General features: G+C 42.5%; 1 protein-coding gene across 1 annotated transcript; it reads left to right on the plus strand.

Annotated features, from left to right (window-relative positions):
- Window positions 1-1,853: 1,853 nt before the first annotated feature.
- LOC139459583 (3-oxoacyl-[acyl-carrier-protein] reductase FabG-like) lies at window positions 1,854-20,655 on the plus strand. The gene is made up of 9 exons (XM_071241137.1): window positions 1,854-1,928; window positions 5,207-5,346; window positions 9,181-9,273; window positions 9,699-9,837; window positions 11,646-11,686; window positions 17,082-17,151; window positions 17,791-17,827; window positions 18,572-18,647; window positions 20,083-20,655. The coding sequence occupies exons 1-9, from the start codon at window positions 1,892-1,894 to the stop codon at window positions 20,230-20,232; spliced, it is 783 nt and encodes a 260-aa protein (XP_071097238.1). The 5' UTR covers window positions 1,854-1,891; the 3' UTR covers window positions 20,233-20,655.
- Window positions 20,656-22,279: the final 1,624 nt, after the last annotated feature.

Consider the following 22,279-nt stretch of genomic DNA (forward strand, 5'->3'; position numbering starts at 1 on the left):
CTTAATTTAAGTAAACAATGAATGAATTATGACATAAATCAGTTGTACATGTGTATAGGCGTTGCCGTCGGTCTTTACTGAGAGTTGCAAAAAGCGTCTACCATATCAGATATCAGATCAGTCAATTCCTATTAAACTTACATCAATTTTTCATCAGATTTTACAAAGGTCGTGGCATACACGCGTAATTTACTGCTGCACTGTGCAAGAAAACATTCAATTCTATTATTATGGATAACTATACCGGATAACAGTCCATTTACCCTGTTTTTATTTTAATGCAGTCTGATCACACGATTACCACATAATACAGTGGTGTGATGACACGTTCATGGTGTCAGTGCATTATAAAAAAAAAAAAACTGTTACAATTTACATTCATGATCATGTTGGTAAATCCTATATTAGCATTAACTTCTCTTGATCTGGCGGTGCACGCGTTGTGAAAAACTGTGCTCGGAAACAGGACACTTCCGGTTAGTTGTGTACAGGGTTTTCCCAAAGGTGTCATTGGTCGCTATTTTTAGATGAAGATCTTTCCACCAAAGACTCCACCGAGAAACGTCACAAATTACTTTCTGTCGTTTTGCTGGATATGCCACAAGCTTAAAATGGTACTTATTTGGAGAAAATAATTTTCTTCATGTATATTACGTACATGATATCAGTTATGAATTATGAAATAATAGTAAACAAAGTCTAACATATTCTTTGCGCAAACATTGGAATACAATAGCGATAAACCATTTTTTTGGAAACCGTAAGATTAATTAATACGCCAGTTGTAACTATGCAAATAGTTATTTATCATGATCAAATGCGGGTCTCCTAGCAACTATGCCATAACATCGTAAATGGCGTCAAACTGTGTGTGCCGATATACGGATTCCTAGTACAAAATATTTTCCATCCCAAAACACACATGTATATATTCTATTAAAATACAGCTGGAAAATATGAATATTGGCCAGTCCAATATATCTGAATATATCAAGACAAAGTTAATTTGAACATTAACACACACACACACACACACACACACACACACACACACACACACACACACAAATTACTTTCTGTCGTTTTGCTGGATATGCAACAAGCTTAAAATGGTACTTATTTGGAGAAAATAATTTTCTTTATGTATATTATGTACATGATATCAATTATGAATTATGAAATAATAGTAAACAAAGTCTAACATATTCTTTGCGCAAACATTGGAATACAAAAGCGATAAACCATTTTTTTGGAAACCGTAAGATTAATTAATACGCCAGTAGTAACTATGCAAATAGTTATTTATCATGATCAAATGCGGGTCTCCTAGCAACTATGCCATAACATCGTAAATAGCGTCAAACTGTGTGTGCCGATATACGGATTCCTAGTACAAAATATTTTCCATCCCAAAACACACCTCAATATATTCTATTAAAATACAGTTGGAAAATATGAATATTGGCCAGTCCAATATATCTGAATATATCAAGACAAAGTTAATTTGAACACACACACACACACACACACACACACACACACACACACACCTGCCACATCCCCCCTCCCCCCCCCCCCCCCCCACCACCCCACCCGACCCACACACACACACACACACACACACACACACACACACACACACACACACACCCTCGACACAAGATGAAACCCAGTGCATTGTGTCTACACATGTACAATCTCGATGAACAACATGCACGATGTAGTGCGATCTAGTCTGACAACACAATTACAACACGTCAACATACACATTGTCCATGACTATTAACACTGAATGCGTAACTGACGCTACGCAGCTCGCGACCATATTTCCCTGAGTCATGCTGAGACAGTTATTCACCAGCCAGGACAGTGTGACGGCAGGAGAGACGCGATGGCGAAGTTTGCAGGCCGAGTTGTACTTATTACAGGTAAATATGACAAAACTATTTCCCCTGCACAGAGTAATATGTATGTAGAAGGCAGTAGGTTGAAGTACGCTGTCAAATGAATATATATGAGGGTTGTGCATTCTCGTATTATCGTCCCGCTTATATCACCCTATAGTGCTCGGGGGGGTGGGGGTGGGGTGGACGCTATGCAACCCTGACCCTTCAGACGCGGGGCCTGTAGCGGGTGCTGCGTTCTTCATACAGAGCCATGTTAACTTCAAGGAAATAGGGGTGTGGTCAGGGTCGTGAGTGGGAGGTTTTACCCGGCAGGATACTAGTTCCTCTCCTGTAATTTTTGAGGTATAACGAATTAACTCTCTGATAGTGATTTTTGTTCTTTCCTTGACATGTTCGATATTATTTCACTATGTGGAACATGGACAACGTAAACAGATTTTTGCAGTGACCTTCCTGAATATAACGTTTTTACTTTAGCGCACGTAAGATATCGAGGTTTGGACGCTATTCAGGGTGAATACTAGTGTTAGTTCTAATTAAGCACTATTTAACGAAGTACATAATTGATGTTAGATTTGGTGAAAATGCAATTGATAAGGGTCTTATTAGTTACATGTTATATATTTTATTTAGTTTATAGTTATTTATGTTATGTGTATTTAGTTATATCCAACTAGTTGGCTAAACTTGGTATGGGTTTCGCCTCTTACGGCAAGCATGGGTTGCTGATGACCTATTCGAACCTGGGTCTTTATCTAAAAAGTAGATCGAAGGAAATGGAAGCAATTTCTGGCTCAAATGTAAATATGTGGAAATAGTATCAAAACTGCCAACAACATTGGCAAATGCACATACTCAAATAATAGATCACATTCTTTTTACACTTGGAATTGGTTATAAATGTAAATGAAAATGCTAAGGGCTCCATATGGCAAAACAGTCATACTAGATAAGATCTTTTTGTCACAACCACAGATGCACATACTCAAAATATCATCACGTAGATGGAGAACATTTCAATACCGGGACTAATCAATAACGGAGATTCCTCGTCTCTTGTTTTACGTTTTTTGGTCAGTTTCTTTTTTGTATTTCTTTCTTTCAAAGAACAGTAATTGTGATCATGATGAGTTGAGTTACTTGGTCTTTTTCTATGTACTGTTTTTTATCCAGTGTCAGTAACTGTTGTGGAATGTGGTTTACTAGTAACAATGACTGGTTTGAGTTCATATGATGATGATTGATTGGATGTCGTTTAACGCCACACTCAGCAATATTCCAGCTATATGACGGCGTTCTGTAAATAAACGAGTCTAGACCAGACAACCAAGTGATTAATATCATGAGCATCAATCCACGCAATTGGGATCGATGCCATGCATCAACCAAAGTCTGACCACCCGATCCCGTTTGTCGCCTCTTACGACAAGCATAGTCGCCTGATATAAAGTTAAGCTGTAACATAACAATTCATCCATACTACTAAACAGAAGTAAAACCGCTAGTCCATTCGGATCAATCTGATCCAAACCATTCGGCTGATGAGAGTCAAATAATGCATACGAATCAAAATCCGTTAAAATTGCAATGGAGACATCATTAAAAGATACCAATAGTGACGGGGATATCAATATTCCTTGTTGAAATGATTCTGTGAAATTTGTTTTCCCTGCTTCTATATTTGTGGCACCTGTGACGGGGCCATAAAACTGATCTGTTATGTAGACAATATCGCTTGAGGCAGTGGCTGCTGGGAGCTGATTATGACCTACATATCCCTCATGGCCTTCGCTGTTAACTATGTGACTGTAGACAGCTGCGCCTTCATTCAACAGATTATCGAGGTCAGTGGAACACGGTACAGACGCAAATAGATTTGAGCCATGGGACACAAAATATATGATAGCGACCAGAGCTACGACTGTACATTGAATTCAGGCTACAGCCTTGATGCAAATTCGCCGACACACTACTCCGATTTTGCTTTGACTTTGATCCCAAAGGTTTCACATGTGGCTATGTGCGGGGCACTGATTAGATAAAAAACACGGGGGACTGGGTTAATTCAAAATACGGAATATAACTATTCCAAATATTTCCAGTGAACATGAGCATCCAAACAATCAGAAGTGTGGTATGTAGAATGTGGAATTCAGACATATTACATTTAAATTGAGATGTCGTTGTTCATGAATAAGCATATTCAGAACATATTTTATATTATGCTGTTATTTACGATCTCCGGAGTACAGTTCTTCTTTTGTATACACCGTGAAAATCAGAAAATTAGTCCTTGAGGTAAAAAGGACATCGGATTACACATGAATGGTTTAATAATGTCAGCTAATGACCAGAAACGGTCAGATGCATCAATGCGTGGCTTGAAATTTCAAATAAACCAACATGTCGACATACATGCTACAAAATTAACGTTTCCCGTATACTTCCCCGCCTTCAGGGCGGGGAAGAATAACGCAAGCGAGATGTCCTAGTTAACTGCGCCGGGGACTGGAAACGTTTCTGGGGCGTTTTGGGTCAGGTCGATCACGCCCTCAAAACCCTATTACATGGATTATTGTACTGAATATTTTTCGTTTCTATATTTTACTGAAGACTCAAGACTTTTGAAGATTTTATTGACCCTGAACCAAAAACCAGTGACTCTTACATTTTATCAGGAAGACATTTTAGACTATCCTATAACCAGAGAGGAGATAAAATGCTCTGAAACATAACAACTGGAGTAGATATATTTTAGGTGAATACAGGAGGGAGTCACGTGACAATATTTCTCCTTATTTAGAGATACCACTTAACAGTACGTACGAAAAAGTTATTTTTCCTGAACTTGTCTTTGGGGATTATCATTCGACTGCATAAGAAAAGATACTCATCTAACCCTGACAGCTTTAGAGCCCTCAGTCTATATTGTGTAGGAGGATGGGTATTTTTGGCAGATACTTATGGTAAAATTTGTCAGTCTGGTTTCCGGAAGGGATATTCAACAATAGACACTTGGCCAATGTTTTCTTTCACGTAAAGGGGGTAAGTTTTATGTTGCTTTTATTGATTTTTCTAAGGCATTCGACCCTATAAAGAGTCCTTTTACGGAATGTGTTCAACACATATGGAATTAGGTAAAAATGGGTATATATTCAATGATATCGAGTTGTGGTCTTGGATAAATCACTAGTTCCAGTATTGTTCAACACTACCTTAAATAATACAAACAAAAAGACAAAGTAGTTGTAGAAATGTTTTGTTTTTTTCAATGTTACTAAATAATATCACGACTCCAGGAGCGAGTTCCGGTATTGGAGAGGGGACAGCTTTGCATTTTGCCAAACATGGAGCCAAACTCTCGATAACGGGACGAGATAAGACGAGACTGGAAGATGTCGCTAAAAGATGCTCGGAGTGCGGGATACCTGCTGATGACGTGAGTGTTGTAGTATTGTACTTCCTGTCTTGTACACCCCAAGTACGTCCAGCTCACTAGTTGACTGATGATACATGTAACAAATGAAATACAATGGGTTAGAGCTTTTCTGTTTGATTTTTGTATCGCACTTTCCTTTTATTTCCATATGCTTTTCCAGGAGCTTTTTTTAAAGAGGGGGGGGGGGGGGGGGGTGCACAATTAAGATTTATTTATTGTCTTAATTTATACAGAAATAAAGATTTTTTTCGAAAAAAAAGGGGGGGGGGGGGGTGCGGGGGTATCCGCCCATGTTTTCCGAGGGAAAAACCCAAAACGAAATATGTTCAAGAACCAATACTTTCAAATATAAACTACCCCAAAGCACTTTGGACTCAAATGTTGAAACCACGAAGAGAAGATACTTCCTACTGCTGAAAAATGATGAAAACTGCTTGAATCATTTAACCAGTACTTCTCAAGCAAAACTGAAAACATCAGTAAATCGCCCGTCCCTGGCTATGGCCAGGATCGAACTTACCAAGGATCTGACCACAATGTTTTGAGGTGAATGTCTAACTCATTTTAAACCAATGTATGAACTGCATATGCTGAAATGTCCAAACATAGGAGCCGGACCCTATTCCCACTAAACTGTTATTTGTGTTCTACTCCCTGTCATCACAAATACTAGTACTATCAATATCAGACTGGATACTGGAAAAATACCAAGGTTATTTGAGAATGCATCATCTCATTAAGAAGCAGAGTCTTGACAGAAATAAGCTGAACAAACTAGCATCCAATCTCCAAATGTCCCATATATCTCTAAGAAAAAGCAGTTATCAAGAAGCTGTTAATTCACACAAATAGTCAGACTCTATCAAGAAAATTCCAGTGTACCTCTGAGAGTGCCCATAGTACTAAAGCTCCTTGGTCTGCATTTTGAATGAAATGCGAATTGCAGTAGATGATGGAAATAATCGCACATTAGTACTCCTCGATCTCTCTGCTGCTTTCGACACAATCAATCACAAGCACTGACTTGGTGAATACAGACTTAATGACAAGGGCTACTCTTGGCTTTCATCATGTGTATCAGACAAAAGCCAGTTAATTATCACCAAGAAGACAATCAAATCCATATAATCTAACATGTTGTGTACCACAGGGATATGTATTAGGTCCTGTACTGTTCACTCTGTACACCAAGACACCTGAAGGTTTTGTACATAACCACCTATTTCCTATCACCTCTATTCAGATGACAAACAGATGACAGATAGTTTTCAGAAAGTAGAATGGCAGCGCTAAGCATCATGGATTACAAACAGCAACTTCATGAGCACAAAACAGAGGTTTTCACTTGTATGACCCAAGTCATATTTCAATTTGCCAGGCATCAATTCTCTTCTCCAGTTCAGTGAAAAACCTTGGAGTTTTTCCCCAATCAGAGCTGACCATGGACAAGCATGTGTAATAGCTTTTACATAATCTGGAACTATCACCTGCATATCATTGGCAGTATCATATACCTTCTGACCAGACACAGCATCGGCACTGGCAAGATCGTTAATATTGATTATTGTAACAGTATGTGGGTACATCACAAGAAAACATCAAAACACGAAAGAGATTACAACACTAATGAATGTGTATTGTCATAAAAACATCAAAACGTGACAGTATCACAACCGCGTTGAAATCCCTGCTACCAGTTCAACCAATGATAAACTAACATCCTTTGCCTAGCCTATCAGTGCATACATGGAGCAGCATCAAAATATACCTCTATCATCTTCAGACCAAAGATCAGGAAAAGAGATGCCTGAGATCCAGCAAAACAAACACCTGTTGGATATCCCAAAGAGAAAAGTCATTTGGCTGCAAATGTTTTGAATGGCAGCTACAAAAACTGACCATCAGCATTTTTAATACCATTTTTGTAAGCGCTTTGAGCAAACTCTGTGCTGTGTATTAAGCGCTATTATAATGATCCAATGATATTATTATTGTGACTCCTATTGGCCATTGTGAGATAACCTAATAACCAGGCGAGAAAGAGGTCCGAAAAACAGCTCCATAGCACTGTAGCTCACTCTCCAGAATATTGCATCACTATAACAGGCTAACTCGTATATCAAGTAACCGGCCTTGTCCCTTGTTTGATAACAAACTCGCTATATGCTGAAATCAGAGCAGTCAGTCCTAAAGAAAGTTTTACGAGATAAATTTACCATGTTTTCATTTTTAAAACGTTTCTAACAGAGATTTCATTCTAAAATGAAACCTTATACTTGTTTCGTTCATGCGGGAGAGAATGCAAAGACCAAACCATGACCAAGCCGAGAGCAAGCCAAGCCAAGCCAAGCCAAGCCAAGACCAAGACAAGACCAAGCCAAGACAGGGACCAAGCCAAGACCAAGACAGGACAAGCCAAGACAAGCCAAGACCAAGCCAAGCCAAGACCAAATCAAGACCAAGCCAAGACCAAGCCAAGCCAAGCCAAGCCAAGCAAAGTCCAAGCCAAGACCAAGACCAAGCCAAGCCAAGAGCAAGCAAAGACCAAGCCAAGACCAAGCCAAGACCAAGACGAGACCAAGACAAGACCAAGCCAAGACCAAGACCAAGACCAAGCCAAGACCAAGCAAAGACCAAGCCAAGACCACACCAAGACCAAGCCAAGACCAAGACTAAGACAAGACCAAGCCAAGACACGACCAAGACACGACCAAGCCAAGACCAAGCAAAGACCAAGCCAAGAAAAGACCAAGCCAAGACCAAGCCAAGACCAAGAAAAGACCAAGCCAAGACCAAGCCAAGACAAAGCCAAGACCAAGCCAAGACCAAGCAAAGACCAAGCAATGACCAAGCCAAGACAATTTCAAGCAAAGACCAAGCCAAGACCAAGACAAGAGCAAGCAAAGACAAGACAAAGCGAAGACACGACCAAGCCAAGACCAAGCAAAGACAAAGCCAAGTCCAAGCAAAGACCAAGCAAAGACCAAGACGAACCCAAGACGAGACCAAGCCAAGACCAAGCCAAGACCAAGTCAAGACCAAGCAAAGACCAAGCAAAGACCAAGTCAACACCAAGTTAAGACCAAGCCAAGACTAAACCAAGACCAAGCAAAGACCAAGCCAAGAAAAGACCAAGCCAGGACCAAGCCAAGACCAAGCCAAGACAAAGCCAAGACCAAACCAAGCCAAGACCAAGCCAAGACCAAGCAATGACCAAGCCAAGACAATATCAAGCCAAGACCAAGCCAAGACCAAGCAAAGACAAGACAAAGCGAAGACACGACCAAGCCAAGACCAAGCAAAGACCAAGCCAAGACCAAGCCAAGACTAAGCAAAAACCAAGCAAAGACCAAGTCAAGACCAAACCAAGACCAAGCAAAGGCCAAGTCAAGACAAGACTAAGACAAGACCAAGCAAAGACCAGACAAGTCCCAGCAAAGACCAAGCAAAGACCAAGCTTAGACCAAGACGATACCAAGCCAAGACCAAGCCAAGACAAGACAAGACTAAGACAAGACCAAACCAAGACAGGGACCAAGGCAAGAGCCAACAAAGACCAAGCCAAGTCCAAGCAAAGAATTGGAGGACCAGTCTACAGGAAACAATGCAGAAGCAGCGTGACGCTGTAGACATGGCATAGCATTATCATACAAACAAAGTATCATCTTTTAGATAGTTAGTACCAATTATTGAATAAAGTATGTCATCACAAAAGGAATTCATGCAAGGTACCACTCCTACACTTTCAGAGGAAACCTGTTTACGGAGCCGGAGTAGAACTTTTCAGGTGATAACACGATATATGAATTATTTCCCTGTCTGTTTGATTTTCAGATTCTGGCCCTTGCCGGTGACCTCACTGACGCGGCCTTCAGAAAGGCGACCATTGAAAAGACAGTCGCCAAGTTTACCAGGCTCGATGTACTGGTATGTGTGCGAGTGTCAACCGTAGACCGACGTTTCTAATCTGAATATATATATATATATGTTTTCCTTCTTCCCTGATGTGTTTCGAATGCATAAAAAACCCATTTGGAAACATTTATATATCATTTTTGGAACAAAGTTCAATTTGTTTCCATAACTTGTTTTTGTTTGCTTGTTTGATGTTATTTGTTATTTACGTGTTATTATAATATGTAATATAATGGAGACTGCTCCATCTTGGGTTCACCGTGATAATTGTTGTTAAAATATTGTGGTGACTATGACGTAAAACGACATTCACTTACTCACTGGCTGAGAGATTAACACCTTAATCAAGGGATACTTGTTATTCTGTGGCTAGACATGCATAACCGGATATGCATGTTGTTCATCCGGGTGTCTCACCTAACCTCCTCGTGTTGCAGGTGAACAACGCGGGTTTGGTGTTCCCAATGGGGTGCATGAAGCTGTCGGAATCCAAGTACGACATGGAGATGAACCTAAACATGAAGGTGCCCTTCCTACTGTGCCAGCTGGCAGTCCCCCATCTGGAGAAGACGCAGGGTGGGTACATCTTGGGCAGGCACAGGGTGTTCACATCGGAGGTAGACGTGGGTTGGTACATCTGAGGGCGACGTGGGTGGGTACATCTGGGGAGACGTGGGTGGGTACATCTGAGGGAGACGAGGTCGGGTACATCGGAATCTGAGGGAGACGTGGGTGGGTACATCTGGGGAGACGTGGGTGGGTACATCTGGGGAGACGTGGGTGGGTACATCTGAGGGAGACGTGGGTGGGTACATCTGAGGGAGACGTGGATGGGTACATCTGGGGAGACGTGGATGGGTACATCTGGGGAGACGTGGATGGGTACATCTGGGGAGACGTGGATGGGTACATCTGGGGGAGACGTGGGTGGGTACATCTGAGGGAGACGTGGGTGGGTACATCTGGGGAGACGTGGGTGGGTACATCTGGGGAGACGTGGGTGGGTACATCTGGGGAGACGTGGGTGGGTACATCTGAGGGAGACGTGGGTGGGTACATCTGAGGGAGACGTGGGTGGGTACATCTGAGGGAAACGTGGATGGTCACATCCGGGGAGACGTGGATGGGTACATCTGAGGGCGACGTGGGTGGGTACATCTTTGGGAGACGCAGAGTGAATACATCTGGGGGAGACGCAGGGTGGAAACATCTTGGGGAGACGTGGGTGGGTACATCTGAGGGCGACGTGGGTGGGTACATCTTTGGGAGACGCAGAGTGAATACATCTGGGGGAGACGCAGGGTGGAAACATCTGAGGGAGACGTGGGTGGGTACATCTGAGGGCGACGTGGGTGGGTACATCTTTGGGAGACGCAGAGTGAATACATCTGGGGGAGACGCAGGGTGGAAACATCTGAGGGAGACGTGGGTGGGTACATCTGAGGGCGACGTGGGTGGGTACATCTTTGGTAGACGCAGAGTGAATACATCTGGGGGAGACGCAGGGTGGAAACATCTTGGGGATATTAAGGCCGGGCACGTCTGGGGGAGACGTGGGTTGTTACATCTGGGGTATACGCCGGGTGGGTTCATCAAAGGGGGACACTGGTGGGTACATCTGGGAAAGACACATGAATGGTACTTTTAGATGGACGCAGGTTGGGTACATTTGCTTCAGATGCCATTGCTTTCGGAATGTATGCTATTTCCACTCGAAAATAGGATTACTTATTTACAAAATAACGTTCTCACTTCCGAAAGTGATTGAGTCAATATAATTTATACGAATTCGAGCAATGTTGTAATGGGGGAAATGTACACAAGTCTGTGTCGTAGTGGACAACAGCTCTAATAAGGGGATAAAACAAGGACTGGTGAAGTCGGAGTCAGTATACTGTGTCTGAGTGGAGTATCCAAGTTAAGCTGCGGCATGGTTTCTCAGTGAGTTAGCACTATAATTCGGCATTAGTCCGGACTTGTACAAGCAGCCACGCACGCACGCACGCACGCACACACAAACACACACACACACACACACACACACACACACACACACACACACACACACACACACACACACACACGTGCATTCACGTCCGCTATATAAGTGCAATACTCTTGAAGCGACGTTAAAGTATCACCTCACCTAACTTGGCTTCTCCACGGCTACGTGACCTGAATCTTCTTTGAACCTGAGGAACATCGGTGTCAGATGATTCAACTGCCATTCTGTCGAATCATCCAGTGGCCCCAAATAGAAGCACTAATCTCTTTGGATAGACTTTAATTTACTGTTTCATTTGTTGACGTATTACAGCGTTTTTTCAGCGAAAACGGTATCGGGGAAGTAGTATACTTTCTTTAAACCGGTTTCCTTTTTACAGGGAACATCGTAAACGTTTCCAGTCTTTCCGGAGTCCGTCCGGTAAGTTCATCTTGGTGCAGTGTGTTATATGGCAGTGTTACGTATTGTAATGGGCGAGAATATCTTCATTTGCTAAGAATTCATGTATTTTTTGTTTTGTAAATGGATAACGGTGTGTCTACAAGTAACATGACCCATAAATCAACTCATTTTAACTTAATTCAACTAATTTACAGCGTTATTTAAAATATCACGATCATAAGCGAAAACTGTTAGGCTTACGAGTGAGAATATTCTCCTTTGCTCAAAACTCATGTTTTTGTTTTGCAAATACATGAAGATATGTCTACAAGTACCATTACGCATAATTAAATTCATTTTAAATGTATTCAACTAATTTATAGCATTATTAAAATATCTCGCCCAATGTCGAGCAACGTTTCCTTTTGCTGAACACACATGTGTTTTGTTTTGCAAATAAACAAATGTGTGTTTACGAGCACCATGACACATTTTAATTAACTTAATTTAGTTGTGGCTATATTTCAACATTTGGCTCATTAAAACAAATGTGGAACTAAATCATGACCTATAATCAATATAATATAGTATTATTATGTACAGATTGGAAATAAAGTGCAGCAAAAAGGGTTTGGGTGATCCTGGTCCAGTCAGGCTGGTTAGGCCCATCATCAGTCCAGGGCCCTTGCCCCCTCTACATGCAGCCCGGACTTTTAGCTTTATTAAATTAAAAGAAATATAGTCATATTTATGTTTCAAGATATAATCTAAAAGTTTCGTTTATTAATTGAACATAAATGGTTCTATAACTGTGTGATCCTACATGTCATAAATAATAGGTCATGACGTCAATGTAAACTTTGCGTCTTAGCAATAGTGAGATGTAAAATCCTTGCAGTGTGTTAGACTATGTAGGGAAGTTAAACAAGGGGTTATATCAATAATACCCAGCCAAAAGACTTTTGAGATTCGTTAGAAATTTTAATCCTAAATTTCGTCTGTCACACAGACCCTGAAACAAATATATCCCATACAGCCAATGAAAGTCTATACTATATAGATCGGCCCTGAGTTAACATGATTTGTAGCGTTATTGAAACATTTTGTCCAAGGGCTAGCAAGTTTTCGTTTGCAGAAAAATCATTTCTTGGTTTTGAATAAACACAAATATGTAACTACAATTTTCAGTAAGAAAATTCAACTTTTCAAATTTGAATATAACCGTAATGTAATAATATATTTAAAAGACATTTAATAAATAAACATAAACAATTATACTACCGTGTTAGCCTATAGGTGATAAAGTCTGCGGACGTGACCGCACCTACCGTAGTTTATATAACTAGTCAAGCTTAGGAAAACATATTTTTGACAATCTAAACAAATGAAATGGAATATATAATAAATGACCGAGATTCGGTGGAAGAACTTGACACTATGGAATGTCTAGCATACCATGGCCATGTCTAGGATTCGGAATCAGTCGCACAGCACGTAACTGTCGCTCAGAATACCTTGTGATGACCTTTTCGATGTTGCTGAATTCACAGAAGCGTGCACTAGGATCCCATTTTAAAGAGGTTGTATATTTTTTTCACATAGTTTTACCTTTGAGTGTGACTTTGTTGTGTTTATTGAGTAGCATTCAACACTGACAAATACCAAAACTTAGCCGATAGTTATCAGCTCTTATAAAAATTATATTATTGTTGACATCACAATGTTGATGCTTTCATTATTTATATACTTAACACTTGCGAAACAATTACTCGCCGTGATCTCGTGAACATGGAAGTAAACATCTATATGGGACGTAACTCTCTGGGATTAAGCTCGGATGTTTACGTAAGCAGTACCGGGGGTGGCCGATTCTTTTCACTCACCGAGCATAATACGGTTCCACGTGGCTGCATAATATTGGACTGAGACGAGCTCTGGAGCATGGCCACCCACAGGGGAGACAGCTGGCGATGCGCAGACCTCGTGTCCCCTATATGGAGCACCTAAAGGGTTCACCTGCTTTCTTCATATTCTACCTGATTAAGTTTGCTTTTTGCGGGTTATGGACTTTTCATTATGCAATCGTAGCCACAACAATCTGACTGACAGTGCAAAATACTGTGGTAAAGTCCTTCAGGATCAACGTGCATACCCAGGATTCGAAAAAAGAAATAAGTAAAGGGAAACAACTCCAATTTTGACGTTATTGAAATATTGATCAGCTTTTTCTTCGCGGATTCAAAATTTGCAAATGGACTATAATATCGAGTGGTTTGACTTGTGTTGATGCCATTCTCGATGCACGAAGCAAAAAATGACACCCATCGGAGGATCGGGGAATGAGTGAGTGAGTGAGTGAGTATGGCTTTACGCCGCTTTTAGCAATATTCCAGCAATATCACGGCGGGGGACACCAGAAATGGGCTTCACACATTTTACCCATGTCGGGAATCGAACCCGGGTCTACGGCGTGACGAGCGAACGCTTTAACCACTAGGCTACCCGACCGCCCCGGATCGGGGAATGAGAAACCGTATATCATAACAAAGGATATATATACTAACATATGTTTTCGCTGTTGATAAGTGTACGCAAGATTTGATGGAGTGACCTCCGTTGTTTTAGAAATAAAATTGTAAACACTGACAAAATAATCTGACTGATCATCACATGGGTGTGGACCAAAACACACGGAGAGTGAAAATTGGCGCAGTGTGTCGTTTGGACACCACGGGTGAAGTCCCCTTCAGCAGTTTTATGTGTATCGTTGTGCATTGCCACAGTTTTCGTGCTGGCGCTTTTGACAGTCACTGGGTGTGGGGATGTGGAAACAAAACCCGGCCGAGTACAGACGCCAACTGCAAGCGAGCTCGATGATATAATAAAGCCTTGCTACACGAAGCAAAAACTCTCAAAGAGAAAGTTGAAGCACTTAAGAGACCACTAAAAGAAACGATCTGACAAGAAAACAGGACGACTTAGAAAACAGATCACGCAGAGACTATCTTGTGTTTTATGGTATCCCGAGACGCAGAAGAGGGAGACGTGGGAAGACTGTGAGAAGACGGTACAAGAGGGAGACGTGGGACGACTGTGAGAAGATGGTACAAGAGGGAGACGTGGGAAGACTGTGAGAAGACGGTACAAGAGGGAGACGTGGGACGACTGTGAGAAGACGGTACAAGAGGGAGACGTAAGACGACTGTGAGAAGATGGTACAAGAGGGAGACGTGAGAAGACGGTACAAGAGGGAGACGTGGGACGACTGTGAGAAGACGGTACAAGAGGGAGACGTACGACGACTGTGAGAAGATGGTACAAGAGGGAGACGTGAGAAGACGGTACAAGAGGGAGACGTGGGACGACTGTGAGAAGACGGTACAAGAGGGAGACGTGGGAAGACTGTGAGAAGACGGTACAAGAGGGAGACGTGAGACGACTGTGATAAGACGGTACAAGAGGGAGACGTGAGACGACGGTGAGAAGATGGTACAAGAGGGAGACGTAAGACGACTGTGAGAAGACGGTACAAGAGGGAGACGTGAGACGACGGTGAGAAGATGGTACAAGAGGGAGACGTGAGACGACTGTGAAAAGACGGTACAAGAGGGAGACGTGATACGACGGTGAGAAGACGGTACAAGATGGAGACGTGAGACGACGGTGAGAAGACGGTACAAGAGGGAGACGTGAGACGACTGTGAGAAGATGGTACAAGAGGGAGACGTGAGACGACTGTGAGAAGATGGTACAAGAGGGAGACGTGAGACGACTGTGAGAAGATGGTACAAGAGGGAGACGTGAGACGACTGTAAGAAGATGGTACAAGAGGGAGACGTGAGACGACGGTGAGAAGACGGTACAAGAGGGAGACGTGAGAAGACGGTAAAAGAGGGAGACGTGAGACGACGGTGAGTAGACGGTACAAGAGGGAGACGTGAGACGACGGTGAGAAGATGGTACAAGAGGGAGACGTGAGACGACTGTGAAAAGACGGTACAAGAGGGAGACGTGATACGACGGTGAGAAGACGGTACAAGAGGGAGACGTGAGACGACGGTGAGAAGACGGTACAAGAGGGAGACGTGAGACGACTGTGAGAAGATGGTACAAGAGGAAAACGTGAGACGACTGTGAGAAGATGGTACAAGAGGGAGACGTGAGACGACTGTGAGAAGATGGTACAAGAGGGAGACGTGAGACGACTGTAAGAAGATGGTACAAGAGGGAGACGTGAGACGACGGTGAGAAGACGGTACAAGAGGGAGACGTGAGAAGACGGTACAAGAGGGAGACGTGAGACGACGGTGAGAAGACGGTACAAGAGGGAGACGTGAGACGACTGTGAGAAGACGGTACAAGAGGGAGACGTGGGACGACTGTGAGAAGACGGTACAAGAGGGAGACGTGAGACGACGGTGAGTAGACGGTACAAGAGGGAGACGTGAGACGACGGTGAGAAGACGGTACAAGAGGGAGACGTGAGATGACGGTGAGAAGACGGTACAAGAGGGAGACGTGGGACGACGGTGAGAAGACGGTACAAGAGGGAGACGTGAGACGACTGTGAGAAGATGGTACAAGAGGGAGACGTGAGACGACTGTGAGAAGACGGTACAAGAGGGAGACGTGGGACGACTGTGAGAAGACGGTACAAGAGGGAGACGTGAGACGACGGTGAGTAGACGGTACAAGAGGGAGACATGGGACGACGGTGAGAAGACGGTACAAGAGGGAGACGTGAGAGGACTGTGAGGAGACGGTACAAGAGGGAGACGTGGGACGACTGTGAGAAGACGGTACAAGAGGGAGACGTGAGACGACGGTGAGTAGACGGTACAAGAGGGAGACGTGAGACGACGGTGAGAAGACGGTACAAGAGGGAGACGTGAGATGACGGTGAGAAGACGGTACAAGAGGGAGACGTGAGAGGACTGTGAGAAGACGGTACAAGAGGGAGACGTGGGACGACTGTGAGAAGACGGTACAAGAGGGAGACGTGAGACGACTGTGAGAAGATGGTACAAGAGGGAGACGTGAGACGACTGTGAGAAGATGGTACAAGAGGGAGACGTGAGACGACTGTGAGAAGACGGTACAAGAGGGAGACGTGATACGACTGTGAGAAGACGGTACAAGAGGGAGATGCTCTCTACCCAAATCAGAAGGCTTCTACATTTTCGATATAGAGTGAGCGAAGTATTCAGACCAGCCTGTCTGATTTCTGTATCTTGAAAACAGATTAAAAACGACTAATTTCGAACATAAACAATAAAGGCCGACCGACTAATCTTGTACCTACTTAATTCAGTGTGTCGTTTCTGAGCGCATCTGCAGTCAAATCGTAGGTGATAATGAAAGTAGCCGAATTGATGTAGAAAACTAATGAAACAAAACATGCCTCATATAGACTGGGATGTCTTATGTGTTCTAGTCGCCGATGGTGGGGATCTACTGTGCCAGCAAGGCCGCCCTGGATATGTTCACGCAGTGCCTGGCTTTAGGTGAGAGTCTGGATTGTTTCAATGTGGGGTCGCTGTTTGGGCGAGGTAACACTTCGGTTTGACTGTTTGGGTTGGTAGGGGTAACTGGGTAGGGTGATTGTGCATTGGCGGCTGTTCAGGTTGGGTGATTGTGGGTGGGGTGTCTGTTGAAGGTGGGGTGGGGTTTTATTTGTATGGGGTGGGATGACTGGGTGTGTCTGTTGAAGGTGGCGTGACTGTTTTGGATGGGTTGGCGTGACGATTTTGGGTTGGAGGGGCTGACTGTGTGGGTGGGTGTTTTTTCTGGGTGGATTGAGTGGTAGGTTACCCAGCCTCAACCGGGTTCTTTTGTGTATTTATAGATTTCTACATGCACTCTTTCTTGTCTTCAATTTGTTTGCCTCCGCCATGGACGTCCTTGACCTTCATGGTACGTTAAGCATGTAAGCACCTTGACCTACTGGTAGGTGTAGGCTGTTCGATAGAAGTACACCACTACCTAGCATGAAGAAGAATGTTGCCAGGGTTTGTGCTCCAGCTCTCGTGGTATATTATTGTAAGTGTCCATGCAACTATCTATGTGGGGTTCAGATCAAAGTTTTTATTGGTGTGTTTATCAGAACATGACATTTGTTTATGCGGTTGTCTTTCCTTCTGCAGAGCTCGCACCCAAGAAAGTTCGAGTGAACTCTGTAAAGTAAGAATTTCCTTTCGTAAAGACACGTTACGTGTGACATGTGATTAGTGATCGATTTATGTGATAAATTGTAAGTGTTATTTGTGGATATCCTTACAATACGACCTATTTGTAGGCAAAAAGACATGTACGCACACGCACACGCACACGCACACGCACACACACGGGGAGATAAGCCCATTTTCGGTTATCACTAGTGACGAGTCACATTTTGGGCGACTTATGTAAATAGAGTAAGCATCTACTGCTAGACTGATATATACTCGAAATAATCTGGTGTTCCTAATTCTTTTGAGTAGTATACACCATATAATTTCACAACAAGAAGTCTACTATGAAGGATTGCTATTTACAATCACATACCCTTGAGTCATACGAAGGCAGGGGTGGCCCAGTCATCTAAGGCGCCGCGATTCGCTGTGCAGAATTGCGTCCCTTGGGTACGCCAGAAACCTATGATTGTGGGTTCGAATCCCAGTTCGCCCCGATTATGTTTCTAGGTTTTTCAGCACCATACCCGCGCTCGTGGGTTTCACAAAAGTGGTAAACGACTGAGACTTGCATCACTTCGGGCTTTCCTCCCACATTAAGCTGACACGCCGTGATATAACTGGAACACTGTTAAAAGCGGCGTTAAATCCAGCTCACTCATTCATTCATACATCAGATTACAATAGTAGACTTTGGCAATCTGTATCATACGCCAGACAGGAATCTCAGCTCAATACACCATTTTTGTTTCAGCCCCGGCGTTGTGAACACTCCAATCTTCAGTCGGGAGGACTCATTCTTTCCCAACAAAGACGAGGAGGCCAGCAAGGTCAGCGGCTACGGCCTTACTTTCTACACAATGTTGATGCTGGCAAGATACATCTCAACTGTCGTACTGTGTGATGCATCGAAATAATGTGTCACCTATTCCGTCAATAGATCAAATTTATATTTGTTGATATCAAATATTCTGGGTCGTCTGGCGAAGGAATTCTCCTTAATGTTCACAATAACTAAATCACCAGGGTCCCTTTCACATATTGATCATAAACTACGACTGTTGTGGTGTAGTGGATAGAGCGTCGGCCAATGATCGTCTGCTGTGTCATACCACAAAACGTTAAAATATGGTACTTGTTGTTTCCGTGCCTGGCGCTCGGCATTAAGGGGATAAAAAGGGCTGGTCGACTCGAGTGAGTGAGTGAGTGAGTGAGAGGTGTGTTTTTTTGCTGCTTTTTGAAATATGTTGAATTACCTAATTACTCATCAACAGTGTCAATATTCGAGGTCCCACAAAGCGATCTCAGAGTTACGACTCTCTTAAGTCAGTTGAAGTGCTAGAACTGAGACAGATTTGTGCAACGCGGTCCAATACTTTACAATTCCCGATGTCTCAAAGGGTCTCGTGGATACAGTACACTGTGTTTCCTAATCACCTGGGGACACGGGTGGCCCAGTCGTCTTGGGCGCCGCGATTCGCAGTGCAGAGTTGCGCCCCTATGATTGTGGGTTCGAATCCCGGTTCGCCCCGATTATGTTTCCAGGTTTGTCAGCACCATATCCGTGCTCGTGGGTTTCATCGAAGTGGTAAACGTCTGAGACCTGCCTCACTTCGGGCTTTCCCCCCACATTAAACTGACACGCCGCGATATAACTGGAATAATGTTAAAAAGCGGCATTAAACCCAACTCACTCACTCCTTATCACCCGAATATCATCTACAGGGCCGCACAAAGCATGTCTGGAGCGCATTGTTAACTGAAGTCACCAGTCACCAGTGGCACCAGTCAAAAAACTTGTTACCTTTCCTCACAAAGACATCAAATCTCATCGACCGGAATTGAGTTAAAGTGACGTTATTTGTCAGATGAGAGTATTCTTGACCAACCTGTGTCATTCTTAGTAACAGGAGGAGGCTAGTGGGGACGAATGTTCTTCTAGGGTACAGAAGGGGACGACCTTTCGCGTACGACCAATGAAATGATTAACTTACAGGAATTCGACATTAGACAATCAGAAAGCTGCTTTCTCAAGCTTTAGGTACTTGTTTAAATATATAGCGACTTCCATTCCAGGCTACTTTTTGAAAAATATTTTGTTAATAATGTTCTTGATTCAAAATTTGAAAACTGAACAAAAGAAAAGTCTGTAATGTGAAAACCATGACCTGAGACTCTATGGCAGTACTTAATGTAGCGGTGATTTTAATGAGATTGGCCCCTGTGGTACTGTTGTCCTGAAAGGTCATTGTTATATATTTCCAGTTCTTGAAGGAACAAGCAGTTGTCTACCCCCTTGGCAGAGTGGGCCAACCCCAGGATGTGGCTGAGTCCATTGCTTACCTTGCCTCAGACGCTGCGAGCTTTGTGACGGGACAGATCCTTTTCATTGATGGGGGTCGACACTGTGTCTAGCACAGTACTTTTTTAGTGAAATTCGTGCACATTCAGGGACAAACTGATTTGTTCTCGAAGGGCAGTTTGGCACATGAACATACATGAATCTTGCCCCAATGTCCTGTGCTCGAAGACATGAGTTAAATAAATATGCAATGACTGCATGTGATCCAATAAAGAGAAATGGTGACGTGTGGTGTTTAAAATTCCTTAATAAGAGACTGCTTCATGCTAAGTAAGCATCGTCCGCATAGAATAAGTAAATCACACAGACTGCAATAAAAAATACTACTAATTCTATATAGATATATATCACAGCGACCTGTTGTCAGCAATATTACAGCTATATCAGAAAGAACAGTAGTTAGCAATATTTCAGCTATATTACAGCAGACTGTTGTCAGGAATGTTACAGCTATAGTAGAGAGAGCAGTAGTTAGCAGTATTAAAGCTATATTACAGCAGACTGCTGTCAGGAATGTTACAGCTATAGCAGAGAGAAAAATAGTCAGCAAGATTACATCTATATTACAGCTGACTGTTGTCAGCAACATTTCAGCTATAGCAGAGAGAAAAATAGTTAGCAATATTATAGCTATATTACAGCAGACTGTTGTCAGGAATGTTACAGCTATAGCAGAGAGAAAAATAGTTAGCAATATTACATCTATATTACAGCTGACTGTTGTCAGCAACATTTCAGCTATAGCAGAGAGAAAAATAGTTAGCAATATTACATCTATATTACAGCAGACTGTTGTCAGCAACATTTCAGCTATAGCAGAGAGAAAAATAGTTAGCAATATTACATCTATATTACAGCTGACTGTTGTCAGCAACATTTCAGCTATAGCAGAGAGAAAAATAGTTAGCAATATTATAGCTATATTACAGCAGACTGTTGTCAGCAACATTTCAGCTATAGCAGAGAGAACAGTAGTTAGCGATATTACATCTATATTACAGCAGACTGTTGTCAGCAATATTTCAGCTATAGCAGAGAGAACAGTAGTTAGCGATATTACATCTATATTACAGCTGACTGTTGTCAGCAATGTTACAGCTATAGCAGAGAGAAAAATAGTTAGCAATATTACATCTATATTACAGCAGACTGTTGTCAGCAACATTTCAGCTATAGCAGAGAGAAAAATAGTTAGCAATATTACATCTATATTACAGCTGACTGTTGTCAGCAACATTTCAGCTATAGCAGAGAGAAAAATAGTTAGCAATATTATAGCTATATTACAGCAGACTGTTGTCAGGAATATTACAGCTATAGCAGAGAGAACAGTAGTTAGCGATATTACATCTATATTACAGCAGACTGTTGTCAGCAATATTTCAGCTATAGCAGAGAGAACAGTAGTTAGCGATATTACATCTATATTACAGCTGACTGTTGTCAGCAATGTTACAGCTATAGCAGAGAGAACAGTAGTTAGCAATATTACATCTATATTACAGCAGACTGTTGTCAGCAATGTTACAGCTATAGCAGAGAGAGAAATAGTTAGCAATATTACATCTATATTACAGCAGACTGTTGTCAGCAACATTTCAGCTGTATCACTGAGGCCTATAGGCAGCAACATTACGTCTGTGTCATAGCGGCCCGTTATCAGCAATATTATAGCAATATTATATATCACAGATGCTTGTAGTCGGCAATACGGCAGCCAGAGACAGAAAATGTATTCGTCTGCCATATGTCACTGATAGAGATATTTAGATGTGCTTTTGAATATTTTTATCAATAAAATACTAATCTGTGTGAAATGTTTGTGTTGTATTATTGCAATTAATATTTTGTTTCACTCAATATCACTCAGTATAAGTATCAAGGACTTATATAAGTATAGAGTCTTTCAACCCGAAAAAAGGTGACTGCTATGCCACCATTCGCTAAGAAATGAGCTGTTGTTTTTTAGAAGGTTTGAATAAGATACGATGTACAGCACAGCAAGGTCAGTGCGTGATAAAGCTCCATACTATCCCCTTTTGCTAAAGGAGATAATCGCTCAATGCGCCATAGTTTATTCTTCCAAACTATAGACCGGTT

The sequence above is a fragment of the Haliotis cracherodii genome, unplaced genomic scaffold, assembly GCF_022045235.1.
Source record: "Haliotis cracherodii isolate W230 unplaced genomic scaffold, xgHalCrac1.p SCAF_13, whole genome shotgun sequence".
NCBI classification, from domain to species: Eukaryota; Metazoa; Mollusca; class Gastropoda; order Lepetellida; family Haliotidae; genus Haliotis; species Haliotis cracherodii.